The following is a 23,572-nucleotide window of genomic DNA, read 5'->3' as shown; positions in this document are numbered from 1 at the left end:
GCACATAGAAATTTTTATTTTTATCTCAGTAGTAGAGATTTCTCAGAGATTTCCCATACATTTTTTGGTGCCATTTTTTCCATTGCCTTTTTTTCCAGTGCCTTTTTTCCTGGTGTCTTTTTTTCCAGTGCCTTTTTTACCTAGTGCCTTTTTTCCAAGTGCCTTTTTTTCCTAGTGCCTTTTTTACCTAGTGCCTTTTTTTCCAGTGCCTTTTTTACCTAGTGCCTTTTTTTCCGTACCTTTTTTTCCAATGCCTTTTTTTCATTTCATGGTTTCTTGGTCAAATGTCGCCTGGTGACTGTTCTGATTGGTCGTAGTCAAAGGGACTCTCCTCAATTGTCCCCATGAAAATATCCTACCCCAGTAAATACATATATTATGGTTTTATAGAGACCTTCGTCATTCTGATCGTCTCTCCTCATGATGAACTGCACAGATGGCGGCGGGGAACTTTAGACGTTGGATGATTAGCCATTGCGGATATGAAATCTCAGGGGGTCACTCTACTGCGGCCGGAGTGTAGGGGCCTATCTCCATATAAAGAAGGGCGCAGGCATTAAAAACTGCTACAACAGGCCTGGCATGGCGGGAAAAACTGTCCTTAGGAATGACAGTGGGTGAGGTCAAGTCTCGAGTAAAGTAAAGGTAACCCTGAGATTTTTACCCTAGGGTAAAGATAACCCCCAGTATACCCGATATTTGACTTCTCAACCGGGGTAAAGTTTACTTCAGATTTACCTAGAGTAAACTCTGGATTTGTGCAAAGTTTTACTCAAATTATACCCCAGGGTTTACTCAACCCAAGCAGAGCCGCCATCTTTGATAAAACTGAATTGAATAATGCAGGAGTTAACTCTGAGTTTACTTGGGAAGAAGTCAAGTCTTGAGTAAAGTTCTGTAGGGTGAAAAGTTGTCAGCCATGTTTTTTATGCCTGTCCTAGTAGCTCTTGCCGACCAAGACAGACGAGAAAACTTCACCAGGAGGCCGGCTTTTAGCGACATCATTGAAAAAGTCAGTAAGTGTCTGGTGCCTCTTCACTAGCTTGAACTTGTTATGTTTCTCCCTGAGGTAATTCAAACTGGACAGCATCTTCTCTTCAGTCCAACGAAATCTCTTTTTCCCCTTATCCATCTTCAAATAAATCTATTGAGTATTGTAGACAGCTCTGTGTGAAGCATGAAACTGATATACTGCATGTGGCCTACTAATACATAGATTCTCAGATTCAGGATTCATGGAATCTGTTCCTGGTAAGGCAATTACTGGGAATTACTCCAGGGTTATATCAGGGTTAACTTTGAGTATACTCTGGGTTAACTTTGAGTATACTCCGAGTTTACTCAGAGTTAACCTGAACCTGGGGTAAAGAGTTCATGTTAACTAAAAGTAAACTCAACTTTTACTCAATCCAATTTTACTCGAGACTTGACCTCACCCAGTGAATGTGCCAAGGGAAAGGATTCTCTGCGCGTTTTATCTCTAATTGAAGGTGTCCGGTCTATGTAGAACCATGTCTTAATTTTTCACCATAAACATAGGGAATGACAATACATGTACAATGTACATGTAATGGCATTTTCCAGGCTTGCCTGGGGGAACATTTTGAACTGTTTTAAGACAGTGCTCTCTTCCTTTAGCAGCGATATATATGTCACGTGGTAGTCTATAGACGTCACTAGGCTATGTATATGTCTATAGCTGGTTGGCGCAACAGCGCATGCTCTGTCTACAGATTCAACGAATCCGTATCCGTTGTTCACATAATTGATATAAATCTCAGGCCGGCACGATAGCTTCTCCGAAGAAGGTCGTCCTTCTCATCAAATTGAGAAAATACTTAGTAGCCTATACGGCCGTCCTAGTCGTAGGACTTGTATAGTATATAGGGAAGCAATACTGGTAGGTACAGTTTCTTTTCTATTCGCACGAATCCTTTGTGGCTGGTGAAATTGAAGGGCGAACGAAGAGGTATATGCGTAGACACGTATATAATATAGGCTGTTGTATCAGATGTTAGATTCGATGAATCCTTTTGCCCGAAGCATGGCGTTTAATAGTCATAGACTTGTATTGGTATATATGGGCTGATGTATTGGAACCACTCGATGACACAAGAAAGATTGCCTTCTTGTGATGTTGAGTAACTCTGTCCCAGAATAATAATAATACAATACAAAACGCTGATGCCGATGGTCGCAAGTGGGAGTATGAAATTGGCTTCGCCGCGATTGACACTCCCCCTTTACAGGCACTGTGTATGCTTTTCATTCCAACGATGATGAAAAGTTGAAATCATTTTGGGGCAAATTGGTTCTGCTTGTGTGGATATCGACGTACAATCAAGCATATATAATGAAAGCTATCTGGTTCATCGAATCTGATATTAAAGGGGCAACTAGGGCGTTACATATGTTGGCTTTTCATGCAGAAGTAACTTCCATCAGGAATGTGACTTAGTCTCCAAGCAGGATTATTGATAAATCATTTAATTGCAATGCACAAGAGAATGTAATCGTGTGGGCATTCTGAAATTCATAGCCCATGGCCAAACCAGCCAAAGTGTGACACACGTAGCGGCGCATGTTGGCGAGCAGGGGTAGGCCTATTATCTCCACACACAAGTTGTCCCTTTAAACATGGCAAACTCCCCGCAGTTTCGAACCCGCGTTCCGATTAATTGGCCCGGCCTGGCGTAATCGGTGGCGCTTCTCATTGGTTTGTTGAAATAAGGTGATGTATGGAAAAAACCTGTGTCGAGCGTAATTTGTCAGTCTTTGACAGGTGTAACAGTTTAAAAGTGCCTGTAATTGAGTGTCTTAGGGACAACTGAAGGATTCTGGTATGCTGCTTTAATCCCTCTGATGTGTATGGAAGGCTGTGGGTATCTGCAGAAGGATACCTTTCACTCCTACATACAATATAGGTATACATGTAATGACAATTTTTCCGGGGGTTCATTTGAGAAAGAACTGTACGTATATAATCTTCATTCATACATAATGCAACTTACTGAAACTGACTGCAACTTAACTGGGGTCGCACATTGAGCCATTGATTTGGTGAGCAACCAAGGTACCGGTACATAGTTTTTATATTTTCATTACAGTGACCGACTAACTTCTGCAGTCTAGTATAACGTGACTAGCAAACCAAAGATATTCCACACCAGAAATTTACACCATATATGCGTAGCTCATATCAGTGCTCTTGAAGGTAAGAATCAAAAAGGTTGCCAGTTAGCTTCTGCCCTATTTTATAAAGGAAGTAATTTGGTGGTCACAGTGTTCTCTCGGCCAGTGTATAAGTGCCAGTGTCACGATTATTTGTATATAAGACCTAAAGCATACGTCTATAAACCGCATATTTCAAATTGTATTTCTCTTTATCAATACAAGAACGAAAGTACATCGTAGTTCAAATCCTTTTTTTTGAAAAGGTCTAATTCTTAAGCTAAGGGCGTTACCGCCCTGGTATGCCTGGATCTTCAGGCTGAATATACATTTTAGAAGGTCTTTCCCACTTTTCAGCGTTGCTACTTCAAAGATCGAGGCCATTGAAGAACATGGAGTCCCTACCTATTCCTGAAAAGCCAACCCTGTCTTCTGATGTGACTGACACCAGCTTATCAATTTCTTGGGAAGTCAATGGTAATGTATCAAATATTACCAACTACATCATATATTACAGCGCAGTTGATGACAAACCTAATGCACCTTCATGGAAAAGCTTAGTTACCAAGGATGCAGCCACCGAATTTTACATTTGTGACCTGCTGCCGGATACTTCGTATCAGTTCAAAGTTTCTGCAAACACAAAAGAAGACCAAAGTCAGCCCAGTGAGCTAAGCAATATCATCAAAACAACCAGGAATGATATAGCACAAGATGCAACATCTGATGAGGATGTGCAAACTGTATCCAGGGGTCTTATCCCCCTTGCAGGGTCGCCAACACTCGCAAGTTATCCGCAGACTCCGTTCCAAGACACTTCAAACCCAAATGAAGTACATAGTTCACCTAATGAGGAAAGTGCCACCAACGGAACGGATACCAGTATGGTAGGAGTTGAATCATCTGAGGTAATTCAAAATCTACCCCGGGACAATTCACCACTTTCGGCATTGCAAACTCTGACTAGTGTGCCACCGACTCAATTCGATGATTCTTCAAAAAGGGTGGAGGAAGTTGAAACATTCAATTACGTTGAAAATCTATCCAGGGGCAACTCACAATTTTCAGGGTCGCCAACTAAAGAGTTTCTGACTCAGTCCCAGGATTCCTCAAACAAAGCCGAAGGAAGGAGTTTGACAAGCGACCTGGATGATTTCATCGGGAACAGTACTATTGACGCTAAGGATCCATCTCGGGGTCCTACTCCACAGCATGAAACCCTTTCAGGACCGTCAACACATCCAGGCAGTGTACCTCCGACTCGTGATTCTTCAAACACAGCAAAAGGACGAGTTGCACCTAGTGAGCCGAGCAATACTACCAGTACGACCTGGAACCAATCCGTAGAAATTGAAGCATCTAAGAACGTTCCAAATTTATCAAGGGGCCCTGCACCAGAGAAACCAACACTTGCGGGACAGCCTACACATTCCAGTGTGCCCCTGATGTGGGTTGTAAATGGTGACACATCATCTGTTACCCATTACACAGTAACCTACAAAGCGGTCGACCAAGGTGTCAGTCTGGGATCCGCAGGGAAATGGGATACCTTTGACACTAAAGGTTCCGAATGCAACTGCGTTATTGGTAACCTCAGTGCTGAAACTTCTTTTCGTTTCTGTGTGTCTTCCAATAGTAAGAAAGGAAGCAGTCCACCTAGCCTAATTAGCGACCTGATATGTACAAGCATTAAACCTGGAACCAGAGCACCTGTACCAGATAGACCTATTCTGGCAGGAATAGTTACCGACAAAAGTGTCCCACTATCCTGGAAAATCAACAGTAGCGGCCTGCATATCACCCACTTCACCGTCATCTGTAAAGATGCCTCCGACAATGGCAATTGCAAGTGGTCGCTCTTTAAGACAGAAAATGCATCCACTAGTTGTGCTGTTAAATACCTTCGCCCAGAAACCAGCTATCAGTTTGGTATTATTTCTCACACACATCGGGAACAAAGTAAACCAAGTGTCTTCAGTGAAGTCATCACAACGATTAGAAATGCTCAAAATATTGCCCCACGTCCCCTCAAACCACAACTTGCCGGTTCTGTCAGCCACAATCATGTACCTTTGTACTGGAATGTTCCTGATGGCTCTGCACATATTACTCACTACACTTTAAGTTATAAGCAAGTGGGAAAAGGCCCTTGGGTATTTTTTGATACGAAAGATTCGCATACCACAATTGGAAACCTCGAATCTTGCACCGCCTATCAGTTTCGAGTTGCATCGAACACTGATCGAGATCAGAGCACTCCGAGTCCACTGAGCGATGTCATTTCCACAACCAGTATGAAATGCAGTCCTCGTACCAGTAACCATACAAGGAATATGAATGATTGGAAACCTCGACACCCAAAGCTTGGTAAACCGACCGCTGCAGGGCCCGTTACCTGGGACAGTGTACCCTTAAAGTGGGAAGTCATGGGGGATCGATCATACATTACCCACTACACGTTGACCTATAAGAGGTCGAGCGATAAGGGCAGTTGGATGACCATAACGACTGACGACGCAGAAACAAGCTATAGAGTTGAACACCTTGACCCAGGGACTACTTACGAATTCCGTGTTGCATGCCACACTGATGACGGTCAGAGTCCACCAAGTAAGATAGCAAAATTAACGACAGCAAAAACCTCGAAAACCAATTATGGTCATCTGCTTAGTGCTGGTCATGGGCTCCCAATACCCAACACACCATACGTTGCTGGAACGGCAAGCTATAACTGTCTTACATTGGGCTGGAAGGTACATGGCAACACTAGAAATATTACCCACTTCACCTTGACTTACAAAATTGTTGGAGAAAAAGGTCACTGGATCGCTGTTGAGACAAACGACACGGGAAAGAAATTTACAGTGGAATGCCTCATGCCCAACACTCCCTACCAGTTCCGTATCGCTTCAAATACAGATTATGGTCAAAGTCTCCCGAGTAGTGTTAGTGACACCATGTGGACAACCACGGATCCTGGGAGTATGCAAGCGAAAACATTCTCCAACCCACCCATACCAAAGAAGCCTAAGGCATTGGGAGCTCCTGGACATAACTGTATCCAGCTTACTTGGGCGGTTCCCGGAAATCCTTCACATGTTACCCACTTTACGCTGACGTACAAGGTTGCTGGCGAAAAAGATCACTGGTTCACCGTTGAAACAGAGGACACAGACAAAGCCTATACGGTTGAAGGTCTTCTCCCAAAGACTCCTTACCAGTTTCGTGTTGCTTCAAATACAGTTCAAGAGCAGAGCCCTCCGAGTCAAACCAGTGATATCATCTTCACCTCTGATGTACTCCAAACAAGCCCCGACCAGATGCCTCCAATACCATGTAGACCAGCCCGCATTGGCCCAGAGAACCACAATACCTTGACACTAGCATGGAAAGTGGACGGGGATGCTTCCAGTGTAACACACTTCACTCTCAGCTACAGAGTTATCAGCGACAAACCTAATGGAATTCCAGACGAATCTTGGACAACCGTTCAGACTGAAAATTCGGACACATGGTTTACTATTGAAAATCTTGAACCGAGCACTCTGTACCAGATTCGTATTTTAGCAAATACAAAAGATGGACAGATTTACCATGGCGATTGCAGTGAAAGCTACATGCAAACTGCACCTGGTTCGACTGAACTGGCGGAAAGCGCCGTCTCTTTTGAATCATTGCCTGTTGTGAGACCACCACCATGTCCCGGAACACCATCGCTGGCTCCTGAACAAAAACCTACGCAAAAATCGATGTCCGTTGTTTGGGACGCAGAAACAGATGAGTCGCATGTTACTCACTTCACCCTTGAATACAAGGTATTCAGTCGAGAAGTTTTGGACTGGGAGATGATCGAAGTTCCTGGTTTGTCGCGTGAGTACACACTCATGAATCTTCATCCAGCAACGGCATATTTACTTCGGATCAAAGCCCACACCCCAACTGTCTCCAGCTGTTCAAGTGAGATTGGTGGTCCATTTCATACAGAGTCTAGAACAAGAGGCCAAATTTATCGTGAACATATCATCAGCATTAGTACACCTGTCACGTCAGATAAAGGCATGCCTCTATATCAAGTTCCTTTGCATTTGAATATGATGCACAAGGAAGAAAGAATACGAAGGTACGAGTTTGGGCCTAAGCCAGCCATTCCAAAGCCGGAAAAGGTTCTTCTTGTGGTAGGGGCAACTGGAGCAGGAAAATCGACCCTTATCAATGGCTTATTTAATTATGTCATTGGAGTGGAGTGGACAGAGGAAAACAGATTCAGACTGGTGGAAGAAAGTGGGCTATTTGAAACACAGCACCAGAGCCAAACTAAGATGATCACAGTCTACACAATTTATCATCACAACATCTTTAAGATACCCTTCACACTGACGATCATTGACACACCAGGGTTTGGAGACACAGGAGGGATTAACAATGACAGACTAATCATAGAATCAATCGGACATCTCTTCCGAAGGAAGGAATACGGTGTTGATCACATCGATGCTATTGGTTTCGTGGCCCAGTCATCACTTCCCAGACTTACCCCAACCCAGAAGTACATCTTCGATTCTATTCTTTCCCTCTTCGGTAAAGACATTGCAGACAACATATTCCTCATGATTACCTTCAGCGATAGCCAGCGGCCGCCTGTTCTCGCAAGCACAAGCGAAGCAAAGATTCCGTACAAATCGCACTACAAGTTCAACAATTCGGCCTTGTTTGCCAAGAATGACACTGAGGACAATGAGTTTGATCAGATGTTTTGGAAGATGGGAGTAGTGAGTTTCAGAAAGTTTCTTCATGACCTCTCAACCGTTGAAGGAAAGAGTCTGAATCTAACGAAAGAAGTGTTAGACGAGAGGCAGCAGTTAGAAGTTTATGTGACGGGAATTCAGCAGGAAATCCACGTTGGCCTCAACACACTTGAGCAGTATAGAGTTGAAATTAATGTCGTCAGGCAACATGAGGCTGATATTGAGAAGAACAAGAATTTCTGGTACTCCGTACAAGAGCACAAAATGGTTGAGGTGAAATTGAATCCCGGCCAGCATGTAACCAATTGTATTACTTGCAACCGGACCTGTCACTTCCCGTGTTATATTCCAAATGATGCCGATAAAAGAAGCTGCTCGGCAATGAATTCTGACGGAAACTGTAGGATCTGCGCGAAAAACTGCATCTGGAGCATGCACCGCAATGTACCTTTCAGGATTGTGGTTGAGACTGTTACAGTCAAGAAGACGGCAGAAGAGCTAAAGAAGCGTTATGAGAAAGCACAGGGGGAGAAGTTAAATGCAGAGAAACTCACAAATAAGATATTGGAGGATTTCTATAATTTGGAAGTGAAGGTTCTCTTCATGACATCTGAAGTCAGGCGGGGCCTTGAAAGACTGAACGAAATCGCTTTGAGGCCCAACCCACTTTCGACCGTCGAGTACCTTAATATTCTGATCAGGGCTGAGAGGGCTGAAGCGCACCCAGGCTATCAACAGAGAATCATTCAACTGGAAAACGTTAAGGCACATGCCAAAACATTGTGTGACATGGCAGCTGATGGTTATGACCCGTTTGACGATTTCAGGGACGTGATCAATCAGGCACAGAGCGCCCAAAATCGACCGTCGTTTCAGGATGCAGCAGCCAGCTTCAGAAGGAGGCATCCTTTCCAGAGCTTTTTCAAGAGCTGCAAAGGTTTTTTCGGTTTTCAGCATTAAAAGACGTTGTCTATTTGATAGACGGTCTGAGGAACATACCAAGTAGAGTTCATACAAAATACGTCAACATGACCAAAGTTAATAAAGACTGTATGACGTACCTTCGACGTAACGACACGTGACAGATGACATGTTTGTATAGACAGACGTTGAACAGTTGAAACAAAGAGGGTCACTGAAATTAAGATGGAGGAGGGGTGCAATGCCTTTACCTCAATATATAGGCTTTCGCTTTAGAGAGGAAATACTTATATCATGGACTACATGTAATGCTTAGAATAAAGTGTATATGATGGCAGGGTTTCCCAAGTTTGACCATAATAGAAGTTTGTAAAAGTGAGATTTTGCCGAAAATGTATTGAACTTATTGGTCTCGTTGCGATTTTGTGGCTATTCATTGTATGAAGTAATAATACATGTATAACCGGTGTCAATCCCCAAAAAAGGATTTCTCATGATACTTTTGATATTGTAAAAGCGGCAAAACAACGACAAGGAAAAAACACTGTAGAAGCGGGTAATAAACAGACCCTGCTATACCGACAGGAAGAACATGCTCAACTTCTTGGTAGTAAGGGATGAACACAGTGGTAAGCCACTGTAGTGTTTTTAGTAAGAAGAATATTGTATAGTGGTGGTCAGTACAGATGCCACCACCTGGGATGTGAAAAACGCCAGAGTTTCGTCATTATTCGTCCTTATAGACTCTTCAAATTTGATATTAGGCATACTCAGTCAGCCGGCCACGCGCCGTTTTCGGGCAACTTCTCTAACCACGATGACGTCATTTTTTACTCACTAACATAATGTTGTGTGACACAGGTTAAGAATAACCTTCGCTTATTTGTCGAACCAATTATCGGTAAAGAAAGAATGTTGTCAATTTTTACTGGGTCTTTTAAGACGGGGTTGATGACAAAATTTTGTCATAATTTTGAGAAAATCCTCGCTTCTTCGCTCAAAAAGAAGATGATTGATACGGTTGTCCAACTAGATAGAAAAATCTATATATCGTTATAAATATTATGAAGATTATCCTCTGTAAAAATCGTATTAATCAGCTATCAAAGACTTATTTTCGGGGAAGTTTTATGAAACGTGACAGAACCGCTGCTGAAACTCGCGGCTGAACAGTGCAGTTCTTCTGCGCCAATTACCGATTAGCGCTATCTGAAGATTGCGCTGCGCGTTTTTAGAATCCTTTAATTGCGCGGCAATCTCGAGATCGCCCAAGGTTGGCTCTTCCGATTGCGCATTTTAGTGATGATAGCTTTGTAAGAGCACTTATTTTGCGTTGGTAGCTTTATTTTCATCTATTTTTTGCTACACCTTCGGTCACATTACTGTCATGTGACTATCTATATGGGATGCTGAATATGAACTAATTCAATACCGGCTAAAGATAGCCACAATTTTTTTTTGTACCGATATTTGGCTCCTGATTGGCTACCCAAGTGATTATATAGTTACTCCAATATTATATTGGGTCTAGTTCTTCAACCATTTAGCAATCTTTTCCTCTGTCATGTCTGTTGTTTAGTCATGTCGTATGTTAGAGTGGGCCCTACACTGGCCTCAAGAGGTCTTTGTCTTGAGAAGAGAGACATGCTACTAAAAGTCCCAAACTGTTCCAGTCCAGCCCGGTCACTTCGATAAGGCCCACTCAATTTATATGACTGGAGGGGAGATTTATTGAATGCAGGTGGTGCAATCCAATGATGCAAAACTTAGCGTCCAGCGTCCAAAATATGCGTTCAGATTTTAACAACTACCGCAGGTTAGAGACTAATTCATACTCGGTTGTATCAAACATCGGATCGTTTTAATTACAAATGTGTTGCTATTGTACTATCAACAATGATTCATGTATACACATAGTTTGACAGAAGCCTTCCTAACCGTATCCAAAACGATGCAGCGAGAAGCATTCAGTGGATATATAGGCGTATTCTGTTAAAATTTATATTTAATTGCTTGGCCCCAGACAAGAGAAATTGTACACCAAATGTAACATTGTTCACCTTAGTGTATGTAACTACGCCTTGCGCTAAACACCCAGCGGGGGGGGGGGGGATATTAATGTTCGCCTCCGATGAAAGACAAAGTTATTTTATTCTACGCGAATTCGCCCATGCATAATCATGGTGATTACTTTTGCAGGTGTTCAGGTAGGAACCCATATGAGTATCTGTATAGGAATAAAATAATGTTGTCTTTGATCGGAAACCGCTCCTGCAATTTTGGCTTTGACAAGAAATATCATGTAACCAATAGTAATGTATGTTCAATAAATATCTGCAGCTGAAAATAATACAAATGTGTCCTGCACTTCTTAATACGTCTTTGAATCTGCCCATGTCGCTGATCCCCGCCTATGGTAGGGTGACCGCAGCATCATCTTGATCCTTTGGAAATGGAATCCACCTCAGGCCAAATGCCCAGCCCTCTCGGACTTGATATTGTGCGGACAGGAATTGACTTGTTCGTTCTTCATGTCACGCATAAAAAGTGACTAGTGACACGTTACATGTGAAAACGTGAGCTCTGAATCGCGTCCTTACAGAAGGAACCAAAAAAAACTCTTACGCAGAAGGACGAATTATATCTTTTTAGCTCACCTCTGGGGAGCTGTTCTCTCCATATCCACGGCAAATGACATGCATTAAATTACCTGAGGTGAGCACATGGTCCCTGGACCATTTCATTTATGGTGCAAAGTTCAACTGACCCCACGACGTGTATCGTGTATTTGAGTGATCGAAGCATATCCTAGTAGTGCTCGGCAGAAAACATTGCATGTCAAAACGAATCATGTACAGAATTTAATAGAATTAGACGAGGATTTTAACCAGAGAATGTTACACGTCACACGAGCAACTGAAATGTCTCCTTGACAACTGAAAATATACCAGTTACTGTCAATTCTTTTATTCCTTTAATTGTCTTTGACTGCTGGCACTCTGAAGCGCAGACTACTGATCAGAATTCTTCGAATTATATTCCGTGTGTCATCGTTTAAATATCCATTATACCAAAACGTAATAACTTCGAAGTATGACTTCCTCTGAAGTCATACGTTTTTGATACATACAACATCTAAAGGTTACCGGATAAACTAAATTAAGACACAGCCTCTGTTGCCTGTCATAATGCTAGTCACAGAATGTTTCTGTCATCTGAATACGATATGTCACGTTTATCAAGGACCTTTCAAGACGTAACGTATTTGTCCATTGGGTATTGGACGCGCAAATGGCGGCGTCACGAAGTCATACACATAGCATCCCTTGTGTGCTTCGAGAAACACTAATTCCTTGCAGACGGTACCGACATTGGCGCTAAGATTGATGCATTCCCGTAGGCACGCGTCCAAGTCCAAGACCTTCGACGACTTGGTTGGAGCGACCAGCGGTGCTGCTGTCTTCGCAACGGTCAACATGGCAAAACTGACGCCTAGAGAAAAAAGGTTCCAGTTATTAAGAGTATTTTCTAATTTTACCTGTCAGAAAAATCTAGTGGGGTACGCCTTTTGTATTATTTTACAAATGGTCCAGGAAAATAGAGATGCAGTTATACGCAAAGCCGTAGTACAGTTGTCGTGCAAAAGAATTTGCTGAAACTTGGTAAATTGTATTTATAGTATTTGTATCTGACTTCACAACGACAATGCTGAAGTGGTACATATTTACGCTATTTGAAATTTTCAAATTCGCTTAAAAATGAATGAACAGCGGAGGCCTTTAAAGACGAGCTCCTTCATTTTAATGTCACTTACTTGATGGTGGTTTCAAGCTCGGTGAAACGGTAGTGGTCGTCGTTGAAGACGGCGAGACTAGAATGAATTAAAGTAAGTTTTGAGGGAAAGGACGCACCATGTATTTGCAATCTCTGAACCTTGTAATATTGAGGCATTCATCGCGTCCCAAGGAGGACTAGACAACTGGTCACGTGACCAAGAATCTCAACCAATATAATCAATCAATCCTTCAATCACCACCAATACTAGTGCACACAGGCAACTTTTTCTCATAGTGCATCTGCCTTTGCATTATGCACAAGAGTAGTTTATCAGATGGCGCCTTCATTACTCTGGGTTAAAGATCCACAAAATTGGAATATTTTATCACTACATGTACTATTGGCAACCACCGGATCATTCAGCAACCTTTGCTTGTCATGATTTTATGCTCTAAACTCGTCGGGCCAATTGCTTAAAAACTTACCTGATGAGGGTCTGATCAGACAGGGGTCTGGAAAAAAGCAAAGACAGGACCAAATCAAACTGGATGTTCTCCTGAAAAAAGGGCCTTATTCCTGGCTCATTCCTGATGGCTGCATTGTAAACTGTAGTGGAACTCAATGGAATCAGTCCATGATCACTCATCCTGAGATCAGGCTTTTTTTACTTCTATGTCGTATACAAAATGAATTATCAAGAGTCGTAGTATATTGTAAACAACTGGTGCCAGGATGATGTTTACTAAATTGGTAATTGGGGTTTCTGGCAATCTCACTCTGATTGTCGGTATAGGCATGACCAATGCCAGTACTATGTTCAAATGAAGCAAAAGCAAGTGGAACAATTTACAGTCTTCCATGAGAACTATTACGGGAAAGCTCGACAATTTTGCTTTTCGAAATCTCTGAAATTACATAAATTGGGCAAAATGACCATCATAACAGCTTCCAATTCAGTGATTATCATGCTACGGAATATAGATTATTTCCATTAATAACCTGCTTTAATGTTCCTATTGTAGTTCTCGTCAGTCTTCAGAAGTTTATTGTCAGGACAGTGTCTTTTCAAGTAACAGACCCCTTTCCTGAATTCAAAGCTAAGACAGTAGATACGGTTGGTGCATTCTGTTTGGCAGAACTCAAGAGTGACACCCGAGTTCGTCTTGATGTTGTAGCCGTCACAGTGAACGCCAGGAGTTGGTTGGAAATCGCAAACCGGAACTGCAAGGAGGGAGAAAATAAAACGTTTATTTCACCTTCATGTGCATTTCACCTTTTGTAAGGATGTGCAGCATGGCCTGGATAATGCATCCTCCCATAGCAGACATCTGTTTTAATGTATCGTTCTGAACTACACTCAACCATCCGAAGGCCTGCTAGTGCTGTTGGGGAATGGGATGCTGATGACCTGGTCAGACCGAATGAATCATCAGTGAGGGCTACTTTTCATATTTTTGCAGAGGTCGAAAAGGTTCAGATGAAACACGCAGGGTCGTGAATAGAAATGTATTAGTTTGATATTTTGCAGCCTGGTAAAACCATGCGCCTTCCTGGTCGATCGCTCCGATCAACGAAGCAACAATCCAACCTTCCCTCAGGAATTGGCGGAGGTGCAATGACTTGGGACGAGGCTAGATAAGTTATTTGATAGAGGCTAATATAACCGGAAGATCAGTTTTATATCTCTTAACCATCATTCGAAAAGAAACTTAAAATTCCCGTGGTCTGTAGCCCAGACTATTCGTAACTCGTTCTTCGTTGTTCTCAGGAGTTGCGATACCTGCCTGCTATCTACTTACGTGGCGACAAACTACATTGGTTATCTGTAAAAGACAGTTGGAGAGGTCAGTCGCGGCAAGAGATTATAAAAGATTGACAAGGAAAATTCATCTTGACTCTGTTTGAGCGCTCAACGAATGCGAATCGGTGCATTCGACAAAACCAAGTTTTCTCCTGATGTCCCTCTCTGAGGACATGGCATGGTTATCAACGGGTGTATTTGGGTCCTTTTCTACACATTTAAACGAGAACTTGGCAAATGTTTCTTTGTAGTCCAGGTTTCTGCGTTTTTATGGTATACATTTGCTTCCCATATTCATCATGCAGAGCAATACGCCCAGAAATGCACCTAATAGCTTAGCTAACAAGGCTGAAGCGGCAAGCATTAACAAGCAACAGTGTTGCTGCGACCTGCGACGGCGCCATTCGCCATGATATCATACTTTTTTGTGCATCGACTTAATTCGCTCGTTTGCGCGGCGCTCAAGCTTACCAGTTTTCATATACAAGTTAAAGTTCTTGTTTCCTCTATGTGTAAGTTGTGCAGTGATGCAGTGGTGCTTTGCGAAATAACAATGATCTGCATTCCCGTCACGCCGGAAACCTATGCAACGGACGTCCACACTGCAATGGGCAAAACATGTAGCCAGCGAGACATCGAGGATGCGCTTCTGTGCATAACGGCAGACGACGTATTCGTGGTTATACAAACATTTCGACTTCCCTGCAAATGAAACGTGTTAAAGGAGAAATCAAGATATTGCTAAGTAATCCGTACATCGTGTTTAACCGCTCTCGGTAGTCCTCTACAGAATGGATGATGGTTAGACGTCTCTTGTATACTTGGGAGTATGATACACCAAAGTCGTGCATGTAAAACATTTCCATAAGTGACAGATCACAAAAGTATTCGTCATCACAAAAGCTTGTGTTTTTTTTATTTCATGAGAGCATGGTGTAACTTGGTGACCCAAGCCACATTTCCCCAGACTAAAGATAACAGCAAGTAAACAGGCTCCAAAGAAACCAAACACCTCCGAGTAGTCATTTTTTTAACAGAGTATAGAGGGCCTCAGGATATTCGAGAGACTCACCTAGCTTCTGAATGAGTGGACAGGAGGCTGGAAAAAAGTTGAATGAAAAATGAAACTAAGTCACATATTTCGGACTGCTTGAGAATGCTTCTGCTATCTTCCCCAGTGGTACAACATAACCTGGATAATGCAAATCATGAAACAACAAAATTTCTTGAAATCAGCGCCGAAATGGTCAGTCAGGTTCAAAAGTGATTGTTAAGAATTTCCTTCAGAATAATTATCAAGGTAATATATTTGATCAGTTTAAAAAAAATGGTAGATTTTGAACAAGAAAACATGTTTGCAGGGACCTATGTCTGAAATTAAAACTGATGAGCACCTGAAGACCTTATCAGCCGTGCTTTCGCGTGGCGATTCCAGGTAAGAGCACATACATGAGTAAGGTGTGGGTGACTTTGGGATGAATTGACCTTTTGACCTAGTTTCGTGTGACCTGGTATAACATATATGTACGTTCCTAAGTCACACGAAACTTGGTCAAAAGGTCAATTCAGCCCATAGTCATCCACATACTACTTACATGTACGTCCTCGCAACAGCGAATGCTTTATCCTAGGAGAGAACCACGTCCTTGTGACATTAAATCATGACTCGTGGCATCTGATGGACAAATCCACGATGCCTATAATACGCATCTCTGTAAATAGTCGGGGAAGGGGGCTCTTTCGAGCGATACGTCGGCTTTTTAAACGGTCCCTTACCGGATGTTGGCACTGTACAGGTTTTTTTTCATCAGTTCAGTCTCCGAACAGAGGTAGTTTTTCTGATAACATATTTTACGCACATATTCATAACCGAGGCAGTCTACCTGGCGACTGCAGTCAGCTTGGCAGAACTCGAGAAAAACATAGGAATGGCTTCAGTTGAATCAGTTGAAATATTGGTAGATTTTGAACAAGAAAACCTGTTTGTAGGGAACTACGTCTGAAATTAACACCGATGAGCACTTGAATACCTTATCAGCTGTGCTTTCGGTCAATTGACATAATTTCTTTCATTCATAGGAAGAAACGACTGCCTTTCTTTACTTTTGAGGAAGAATTGATATGATTTCTTTCATTTATAGGAAGAAACGACTGCCTTTCTTTGCTTTTTAGGAAGAATTGATATGATTTCTTTCATTTATAGGAAGAAACGACTGCCTTTCTTTGCTTTTGAGGAAGAATTGACATGATTTCTTTCATTCATAGGAAGAAACGACTGCCTTTCTTTGCTTTTGAGGAAGAATTGGCATGATTTCTTCCATTCATAGGAAGAAATGACTGCCTTTCTTTGCTTTTGAAGAAGAAATGATATGATTTCTTTCATTCATAGGAAGAAACGACTGTCTTTCTTTGCTTTTGAGGAAGAATTGATATGATTTCTTTCATTAAAAGTAAGAAACGAATGCCTTTCTTTGCTTTTGAGGAGGAATTGGCATGATTTCTTCAGTCTTTCATTTATAGGCAGAACCGAATGCCTTTCTTTGCTTTTGAGGAAGAAATGTCATGATTTCTTTCATTCATAGGAAGAAATGACCGCCTTTCTTTGCTTTTGAGGAAGAATTGATATGAGTTCTTTCATTTATAGGAAAAAATGACTGACTTTCTTTGCTTTTGAGGAAGAATTGATAATTAGATTTCTTTCATTTATAGGAAGAAATGTCTTCCTTTCTTTGCTTTTGAGGAAGAATTGATATGATTTCTTTAATTTATGGGAAGAAACGACTGCCTTTCTTTGCTTTTTAGGAAGAAATGACATGATTTCTTTCATTTAAAGGAAGAAACGACTGCCTTTCTTTGCTTTTTAGGAAGAAATGACATGATTTCTTTAATTTATGGGAAGAAACGACTGCCTTTCTTTGCTTTTGAGGAAGAATTGATATGATTTCTTTCATTTATAGGAAGAAATGACTGCCTTTCTTTGCTTTTGAGGAAGAATTGATATGGTTTCTTTCATTTATAGAAAGAATCGAATGCCTTTCTTTGCTTTTGAGGAGGAATTGACATGATTTCTTTCATTTATAGGAAGAACTGAATGCCTTTCTTTGCTTTTGAGGAAGAATTGACATGATTTCATTACTTCATAGGAAGAAACGACAGCCTTTCTTTGCTTTTGAGGTAGAAATGTCTTGATTTCTTTCATTTATAAGAAGAACCGAATTTATAGGAAGAACCGAATACCTTTCTTTGCTTTTGTGGAAAAATTCACGATTTCTTTCATTCATAGGAAGAAACGGCTACCTTTCGTTACTTTTGAGTAAGAATTAATATGATTTCTTTCATTTATAGGAAGAAACGACTGTCTTCTTTGCTTTTTAGGAAGAAATGTCGTGATTTCTTTCATTGATAGGAAGAACCGAATACCTTTCTTTGCTTTTGAGGAAGGATTGACATGATTTCTGTCATTCATAGGAAGAAACGACTGCCTTTCTTTGGTTTTGGGGAAGAATTGATATGATTTCTTTCATTTATAGGAAGAAACGACTGCCTTCTTTGCTTTTTAGGAAGAAATGTCATGATTTCTTTCATTGATAGGAAGAACCGAATACCTTTCTTTGCTTTTGAGGAAGGATTGACATGATTTCTGTCATTCATAGGAAGAAACGACTGCCTCTCTTTGGTTTTGAGGAAGAATTGATATGATTTCTTTTATTTATAGGAAGAAATGACTGCCTTTCTTTGCTTTTGAAGAAGAAATGATATGATTTCTTTCATTCATAGGAAGAAACGACTGTCTTTCTTTGCTTTTGAGGAAGAATTGATATGATTTCTTTCATTAAAAGTAAGAAACGACTGCCTTTCATTGCTTTTGAGGAAGAATTGGCATGATTTCTTTCATTCATAGGAAGAAACGACTGCCTTTCTTTGCTTTTGAGGAAGAATTGACATGATTTCTTTCATTCATAGGAAGAAACGACTGCCTTTCTTTGCTTTTGAGGAAGAATTGACATGATTTCTTTCATTCATAGGAAGAAACGACTGCCTTTCTTTGCTTTTGAGGAAGAATTGGCATGATTTCTTCCATTCATAGGAAGAAATGACTGCCTTTCTTTGCTTTTTAAGAAGAAATGATATGATTTCTTTCATTCATAGGAAGAAACGACTGCCTTTCTTTGCTTTTGAGGAAGAATTGACATGGTTTCTTTCATTTATAGGAAGAAACGACTGCCTTTCTTTACTTTTGAGGAAGAATTGACATGGTTTCTTTCATTTATAGGAAGAACCGAACGCCTTTCTTTGCTTTTGAGGAAGAATTGACATGACTTCTTTCATTCATAGGAAGAAACGACTGTCTTTCTTTACTTTTGAGGAAGAATTGACATGGTTTCTTTCATTTATAGGAAGAACCGAACGCCTTTCTTTGCTTTTGAGGAAGAATTGACATGACTTCTTTCATTCATAGGAAGAAACGACTGTCTTTCTTTGCTTTTGAGGAAGAATTGATATGATTTCTTTCATTCATAGGAAGAAACGACTGCCTTTCTTTGCTTTTTAAGAAGAAATGATATGATTTCTTTCATTCATAGGAAGAAACGACTGTCTTTCTTTGCTTTTGAGGAAGAATTGACATGGTTTCTTTCATTTATAGGAAGAAACGACTGCCTTTCTTTACTTTTGAGGAAGAATTGACATGGTTTCTTTCATTTATAGGAAGAACCGAACGCCTTTCTTTGCTTTTGAGGAAGAATTGACATGACTTCTTTCATTCATAGGAAGAAACGACTGCCTTTCTTTACTTTTGAGGAAGAATTGACATGGTTTCTTTCATTTATAGGAAGAACCGAACGCCTTTCTTTGCTTTTGAGGAAGAATTGACATGACTTCTTTCATTCATAGGAAGAAACGACTGTCTTTCTTTGCTTTTGAGGAAGAATTGATATGATTTCTTTCATTCATAGGAAGAAACGACTGCCTTTCTTTGCTTTTGAGGAAGAATTGATATGATTTCTTTCATTTATAGGAAGAAACGACTGCCTTTCTTTGCTTTTGAGGAAGAATTGATATGGTTTCTTTAATTTAAAGGAAGAAACGACTGCCTTTCTTTGCTTTTTAGAAAGAATTTATATTATTTCTTTCATTTATAGGAAGAAACGACTGCCTTTCTTTGCTTTTTAGGAAGAATTGGCATGATTTCTTTTATTTATAGGAAGAACTGAATGCCTTTCTTTGCTTTTGAGGAAGAATTGACATGATTTCTTTCATTCATAGGAAGAAACGACTGCCTTTCTTTGCTTTTGAGGAAGAATTGATATGATTTCTCTCATTGATAGGAAGAAACGACTGCCTTTCGTTGCTTTTGGGGAAGAATTGACATGATTTCATTCATTCATAGGAAGAAACGAGTCGCTTTCTTTGCTTTTGAGTAAGAATTGATATGATTTCTTTCATTTATAGGAAGAAACGACAGCCTTTCTTTGCTTTTGAGGAAGAAATGTCATGATTTCTTTCATTTATAGGAAGAACCGAATACCTTTCTTTGATTTTGAGGAAGAATTGACATGATTTCTTTCATTCATAGGAAGAAACGACTGCCTTTCTTTGCTTTTGAGGAGGAATTGACATGATTTCTTTCATTCATAGGAAGAAACGACTGCCTTTCTTTGCTTTTGAGGAGGAATTGACATGATTTCTTTCATTCATAGGAAGAAACGACTGCCTTTCTTTGCTTTTGAGGAAGAATTGACATGATTTCTTTCATTTATAGGAAGAAACGACTGCCTTTCTTTGCTTTTGAGGAAGAATTGATATGATTTCTTTCATTTATAGGAAGAAACGACTGCCTTTCTTTGCTTTTCAGGAAGAAATTTCATGATTTCTTTCATTTATAGGAAGAACCGAATACCTGTTTGCAGGGACCTATGTCTGAAATTAACACGGATGAGCACCTGAAGACCTTATCAGCCGTGCTTCCGCGTGGCGATTCCAGGTAAGAGCACATTCATGAGTAGTGTGTGGGTTACTTTGGGACGAATTGACGTTTGACCTAGTTTCCCGTGACCTGGTTTAACATACACGTACATTCCTAAGACACACGAAACTAGGTCAAAAGGTCAGTTCAGCCCATAGTTACTCACATACTTCTTACATGTACGTCCTCGCGACAGCGAATGCTTTATCCAAGAAGAGAACTACGTCCTTTTGTCATTAAATCACGTGACTCCTTGTATCTGATGGACAAATCCACGATGCCTGTAATACGCATCTCTGAAAATAGTCGGGGTAGGGAGCTCTTTAAAGCGATACGTTGGCGTTTTAGACACTTACCGGATCTAATGTTGGCACTGTACAGGGTTTTTTTCATCAGTTCAGTCTCCGAACAGATGTAGTTTTTCTGATAACATATTTTACCCACATATTCATAACCGAGGCAGTCTACCTGGCGACTGCAGTCAGCTTGGCAAAACTCGAGAGAGAAACGTAGTAATGGCTTGCAGCGTCGTGGTGTTGGCAAGTGACACCTGGCGTCTGTTTGAAATCACACACAGGCACTGCAATATGAAACATATCTATTTTTTGAATGACATTTTTTCCCGATCGCAGGTCATCGATATTCCTTTTTAAGTAAAGGGAAATATACGCAGGAGCTAGTTGATCAAATTTGTGGTCTTCAGGTGACTAATATGCTCAGTTGAGGGAACTGGGTCATATTCAATACAGCCATAAATATATTCCTCGTGCTTTACATGTACTTACTGACTTAGGAGAGACCCCTATCGGCACCTCCGTGTCACTTATATGACCTACCAAAGCTCATGCCTATAGACTCCCTTTAAAGCATCTTTGTAGAGAGATGTCAGTTTTACCTAACGGTCGACAGAAATCTTGTTGTACGAAATTAATTATCGGCAGGAGATATTCAGCAAAGCTGAGCGGATGGTTGACCGAGACACAACATTGGAGACGATGGGACCAAGTGGGTGAATCTGAAGTCGTCACAGACAACCGAAAGAGTCAAAACCAACGTACCAGGTGATTTACTGCAGCTCAAGTCTGGAAAAGAAAACGGCATACATGTGCGTATTATCTCGGGAAAGGAGGTGGTGGTGTACATTCAGATGTAAAACAAATTCGAAACGCTGTATCGCAAATTTGCTCCATGATTTCAACCTCGACTTATTGTTAAAGAAAGCTTGGGTATTCAGTGTACACGCAAGGCACAAGCTATAGATCTTCTTGTCGCGTGAATGGAAAAACCTTGTACGTCAAGATGTTATGCCCACAGCACACGAAGCTTATACATATTTTTGAAAGAATGCTGCAACTGAAACTTACCATTTTTCGTGTACCAGTTATATTTCACGTCTCCTAAATTACGAAGGTAGACGTAGGCCGGTGTTGTTATATTCGTACACCCTTGACGTTTGGTGTAACAATTTCCCTTCACGAAGCGTTGTGTGTCATCAATATTACACCACTCCTTATTGACCATACAGGCGACAGAATGGTATTCGAAGCCAGCACAGCCAGATTGCTTGCTGCACTCGGCGAGACATCCGTCCAATGAAATGCCTCTCAGTGTTCGTAGGGTTGCTTGCTGGCACGAGCCGTACTGGTGACTGAAGGAACAAGTCGTCTCAGAGCCTACGAGGGAATGACAATATCATTTATGGTAAAGGTTTTGTTTATTTAAAGGGGGCTATGCAGGAGAAAGGGGTCAAATCAGTGGACTTCAGAAGACTGTCCTGTATGTACAGTTGGTGGTGTTTGATTGAGTGATTGTTTCAAAGTACTGCGAGATTGGGGACCTCTATCGGCAACATGTTGTAATAAAATCTGATCTATCTGGTCCTGCCTATAGTCTCCTTTAAATGGGACCTACTTTATCAGGAATTGCCCGACTGCTAAATTTGTCAACTGATTTCGAAATAACATAATGACAAACCAGGATAAATTTCAACCTTTTCACATCAGTGTTTATTATGTGGGGAACTCCATGGTTTATGATTTTAAAACGCTTACCTAGTTTTGGGATAACCTGACAGGATTCTGTAAATGAGAGGAAGCAGGACTTCAGATTTTATAAATCTTTGATTGACTTTTCAATATTGAGTTGCCATGGTTTCAGTGCTGAATAATTCGAGTCATTTTGTTATCAACTTTGTAACAGACAACTGGAGTTAAAGATGACCTAAGCGTAACAATAGAAAAACCTATATTCACACAAATCATCAATGTCCTCAATTGTCCATGCTATTTTGAACGATTTTATTAAATATTTGATTTTAAATTTTTTTCTGCTGAAACTGAGAAGATGCTTTTGGCTCCAAACGATTTCGAGATTATTCCTTACCATACTTAATGTAATAATGACGGTTTGAGGACTTTTTTAGCTCTGCATCAGAACAGATGTAGTCCTTCAGTGAACAATATTGTTCATAGTTCACGTTGTTCGCATGCTCAAAGCTCAAACAGTCGCTTCGACGCGAGCATTCTGCCTTGCAAAACTCGAGGGAAGCCTTGTAGTGTTGGTGGATTACATGTCCCGGACAGTGGACATCCACCGTGTGATTGAATTCGCAAACAGGAGCTGAAAAAGATTAAGAAATCTGTATTACAGTCGGCTCTGCACTAAGGTGGGTGAACCAGTATTAACGTAGGCTTGAAAACACGGTGTGGGGGTGAAAGTCAATCATGAATCACATGTATCCCGCTCTTTGGAATTGTTCGTTCTTCATGTCACGAAAATAAAAATGAAACGGAACGCGTTATGTGAATCGTAAAATCTATTGAAACCCGGTCTAATGTTCGTACATGTATGTGCTAGTACTCAACCATGATCAACCATCTTGGGAATTGGATGCTCATGTCATTGGTGTTATTTTCCTGGATCTCGCCACAGGCATATGCGGTTGCATCAAGCCTTACTCAAATAGGGAATGATGTCTTTGAGAGGAAGCACTAAGAGTAACCACGCTACTTTTAAGATTAGCACATTAGAGGTGAAGTCTTCTCACCTGCCGTCAGACTGCAGTCAGTATCTGCAAGAGAAATTGATATATATTGTATTATAAACCGTGCGAAATATAAACCGAGTCCGAACGCGGTCATTCTAAGCTAAATGAAACGTAATCCATGAACGGTGATGATCTTTTTCGAGTCA

General features: G+C 40.9%; 2 protein-coding genes across 2 annotated transcripts; one reads left to right on the top strand and one right to left on the bottom strand.

The window, feature by feature from the left end:
- Positions 1-1,766: 1,766 nt before the first annotated feature.
- On the top strand, positions 1,767-11,783 carry LOC135495889 (titin-like). The gene is made up of 3 exons (XM_064784896.1): positions 1,767-1,900; positions 3,108-3,214; positions 3,529-11,783. The coding sequence occupies exon 3, from the start codon at positions 3,564-3,566 to the stop codon at positions 8,874-8,876; it is 5,313 nt and encodes a 1,770-aa protein (XP_064640966.1). The 5' UTR covers positions 1,767-1,900; positions 3,108-3,214; positions 3,529-3,563; the 3' UTR covers positions 8,877-11,783.
- A 212-nt stretch (positions 11,784-11,995) lies between these two features.
- LOC135496406 (uncharacterized) lies at positions 11,996-20,781 on the bottom strand. The gene is made up of 8 exons (XM_064785750.1): positions 20,737-20,781; positions 15,488-15,514; positions 14,887-15,117; positions 14,414-14,437; positions 13,614-13,835; positions 13,100-13,126; positions 12,652-12,708; positions 11,996-12,329 (listed from the first exon to the last, which is right to left on the bottom strand). Exons 1-8 carry the CDS (start codon positions 20,771-20,773, stop codon positions 12,076-12,078), a joined length of 879 nt encoding a protein of 292 aa, XP_064641820.1. The 5' UTR covers positions 20,774-20,781; the 3' UTR covers positions 11,996-12,075.
- Between the last annotated feature and the right edge of the window lie 2,791 nt (positions 20,782-23,572).

The sequence above is a fragment of the Lineus longissimus genome, chromosome 11 (genome assembly GCF_910592395.1).
Source record: "Lineus longissimus chromosome 11, tnLinLong1.2, whole genome shotgun sequence".
Lineage (NCBI taxonomy): Eukaryota > Metazoa > Nemertea > Pilidiophora > Heteronemertea > Lineidae > Lineus > Lineus longissimus.
This window is presented reverse-complemented; position numbering and strand designations above follow the sequence as displayed.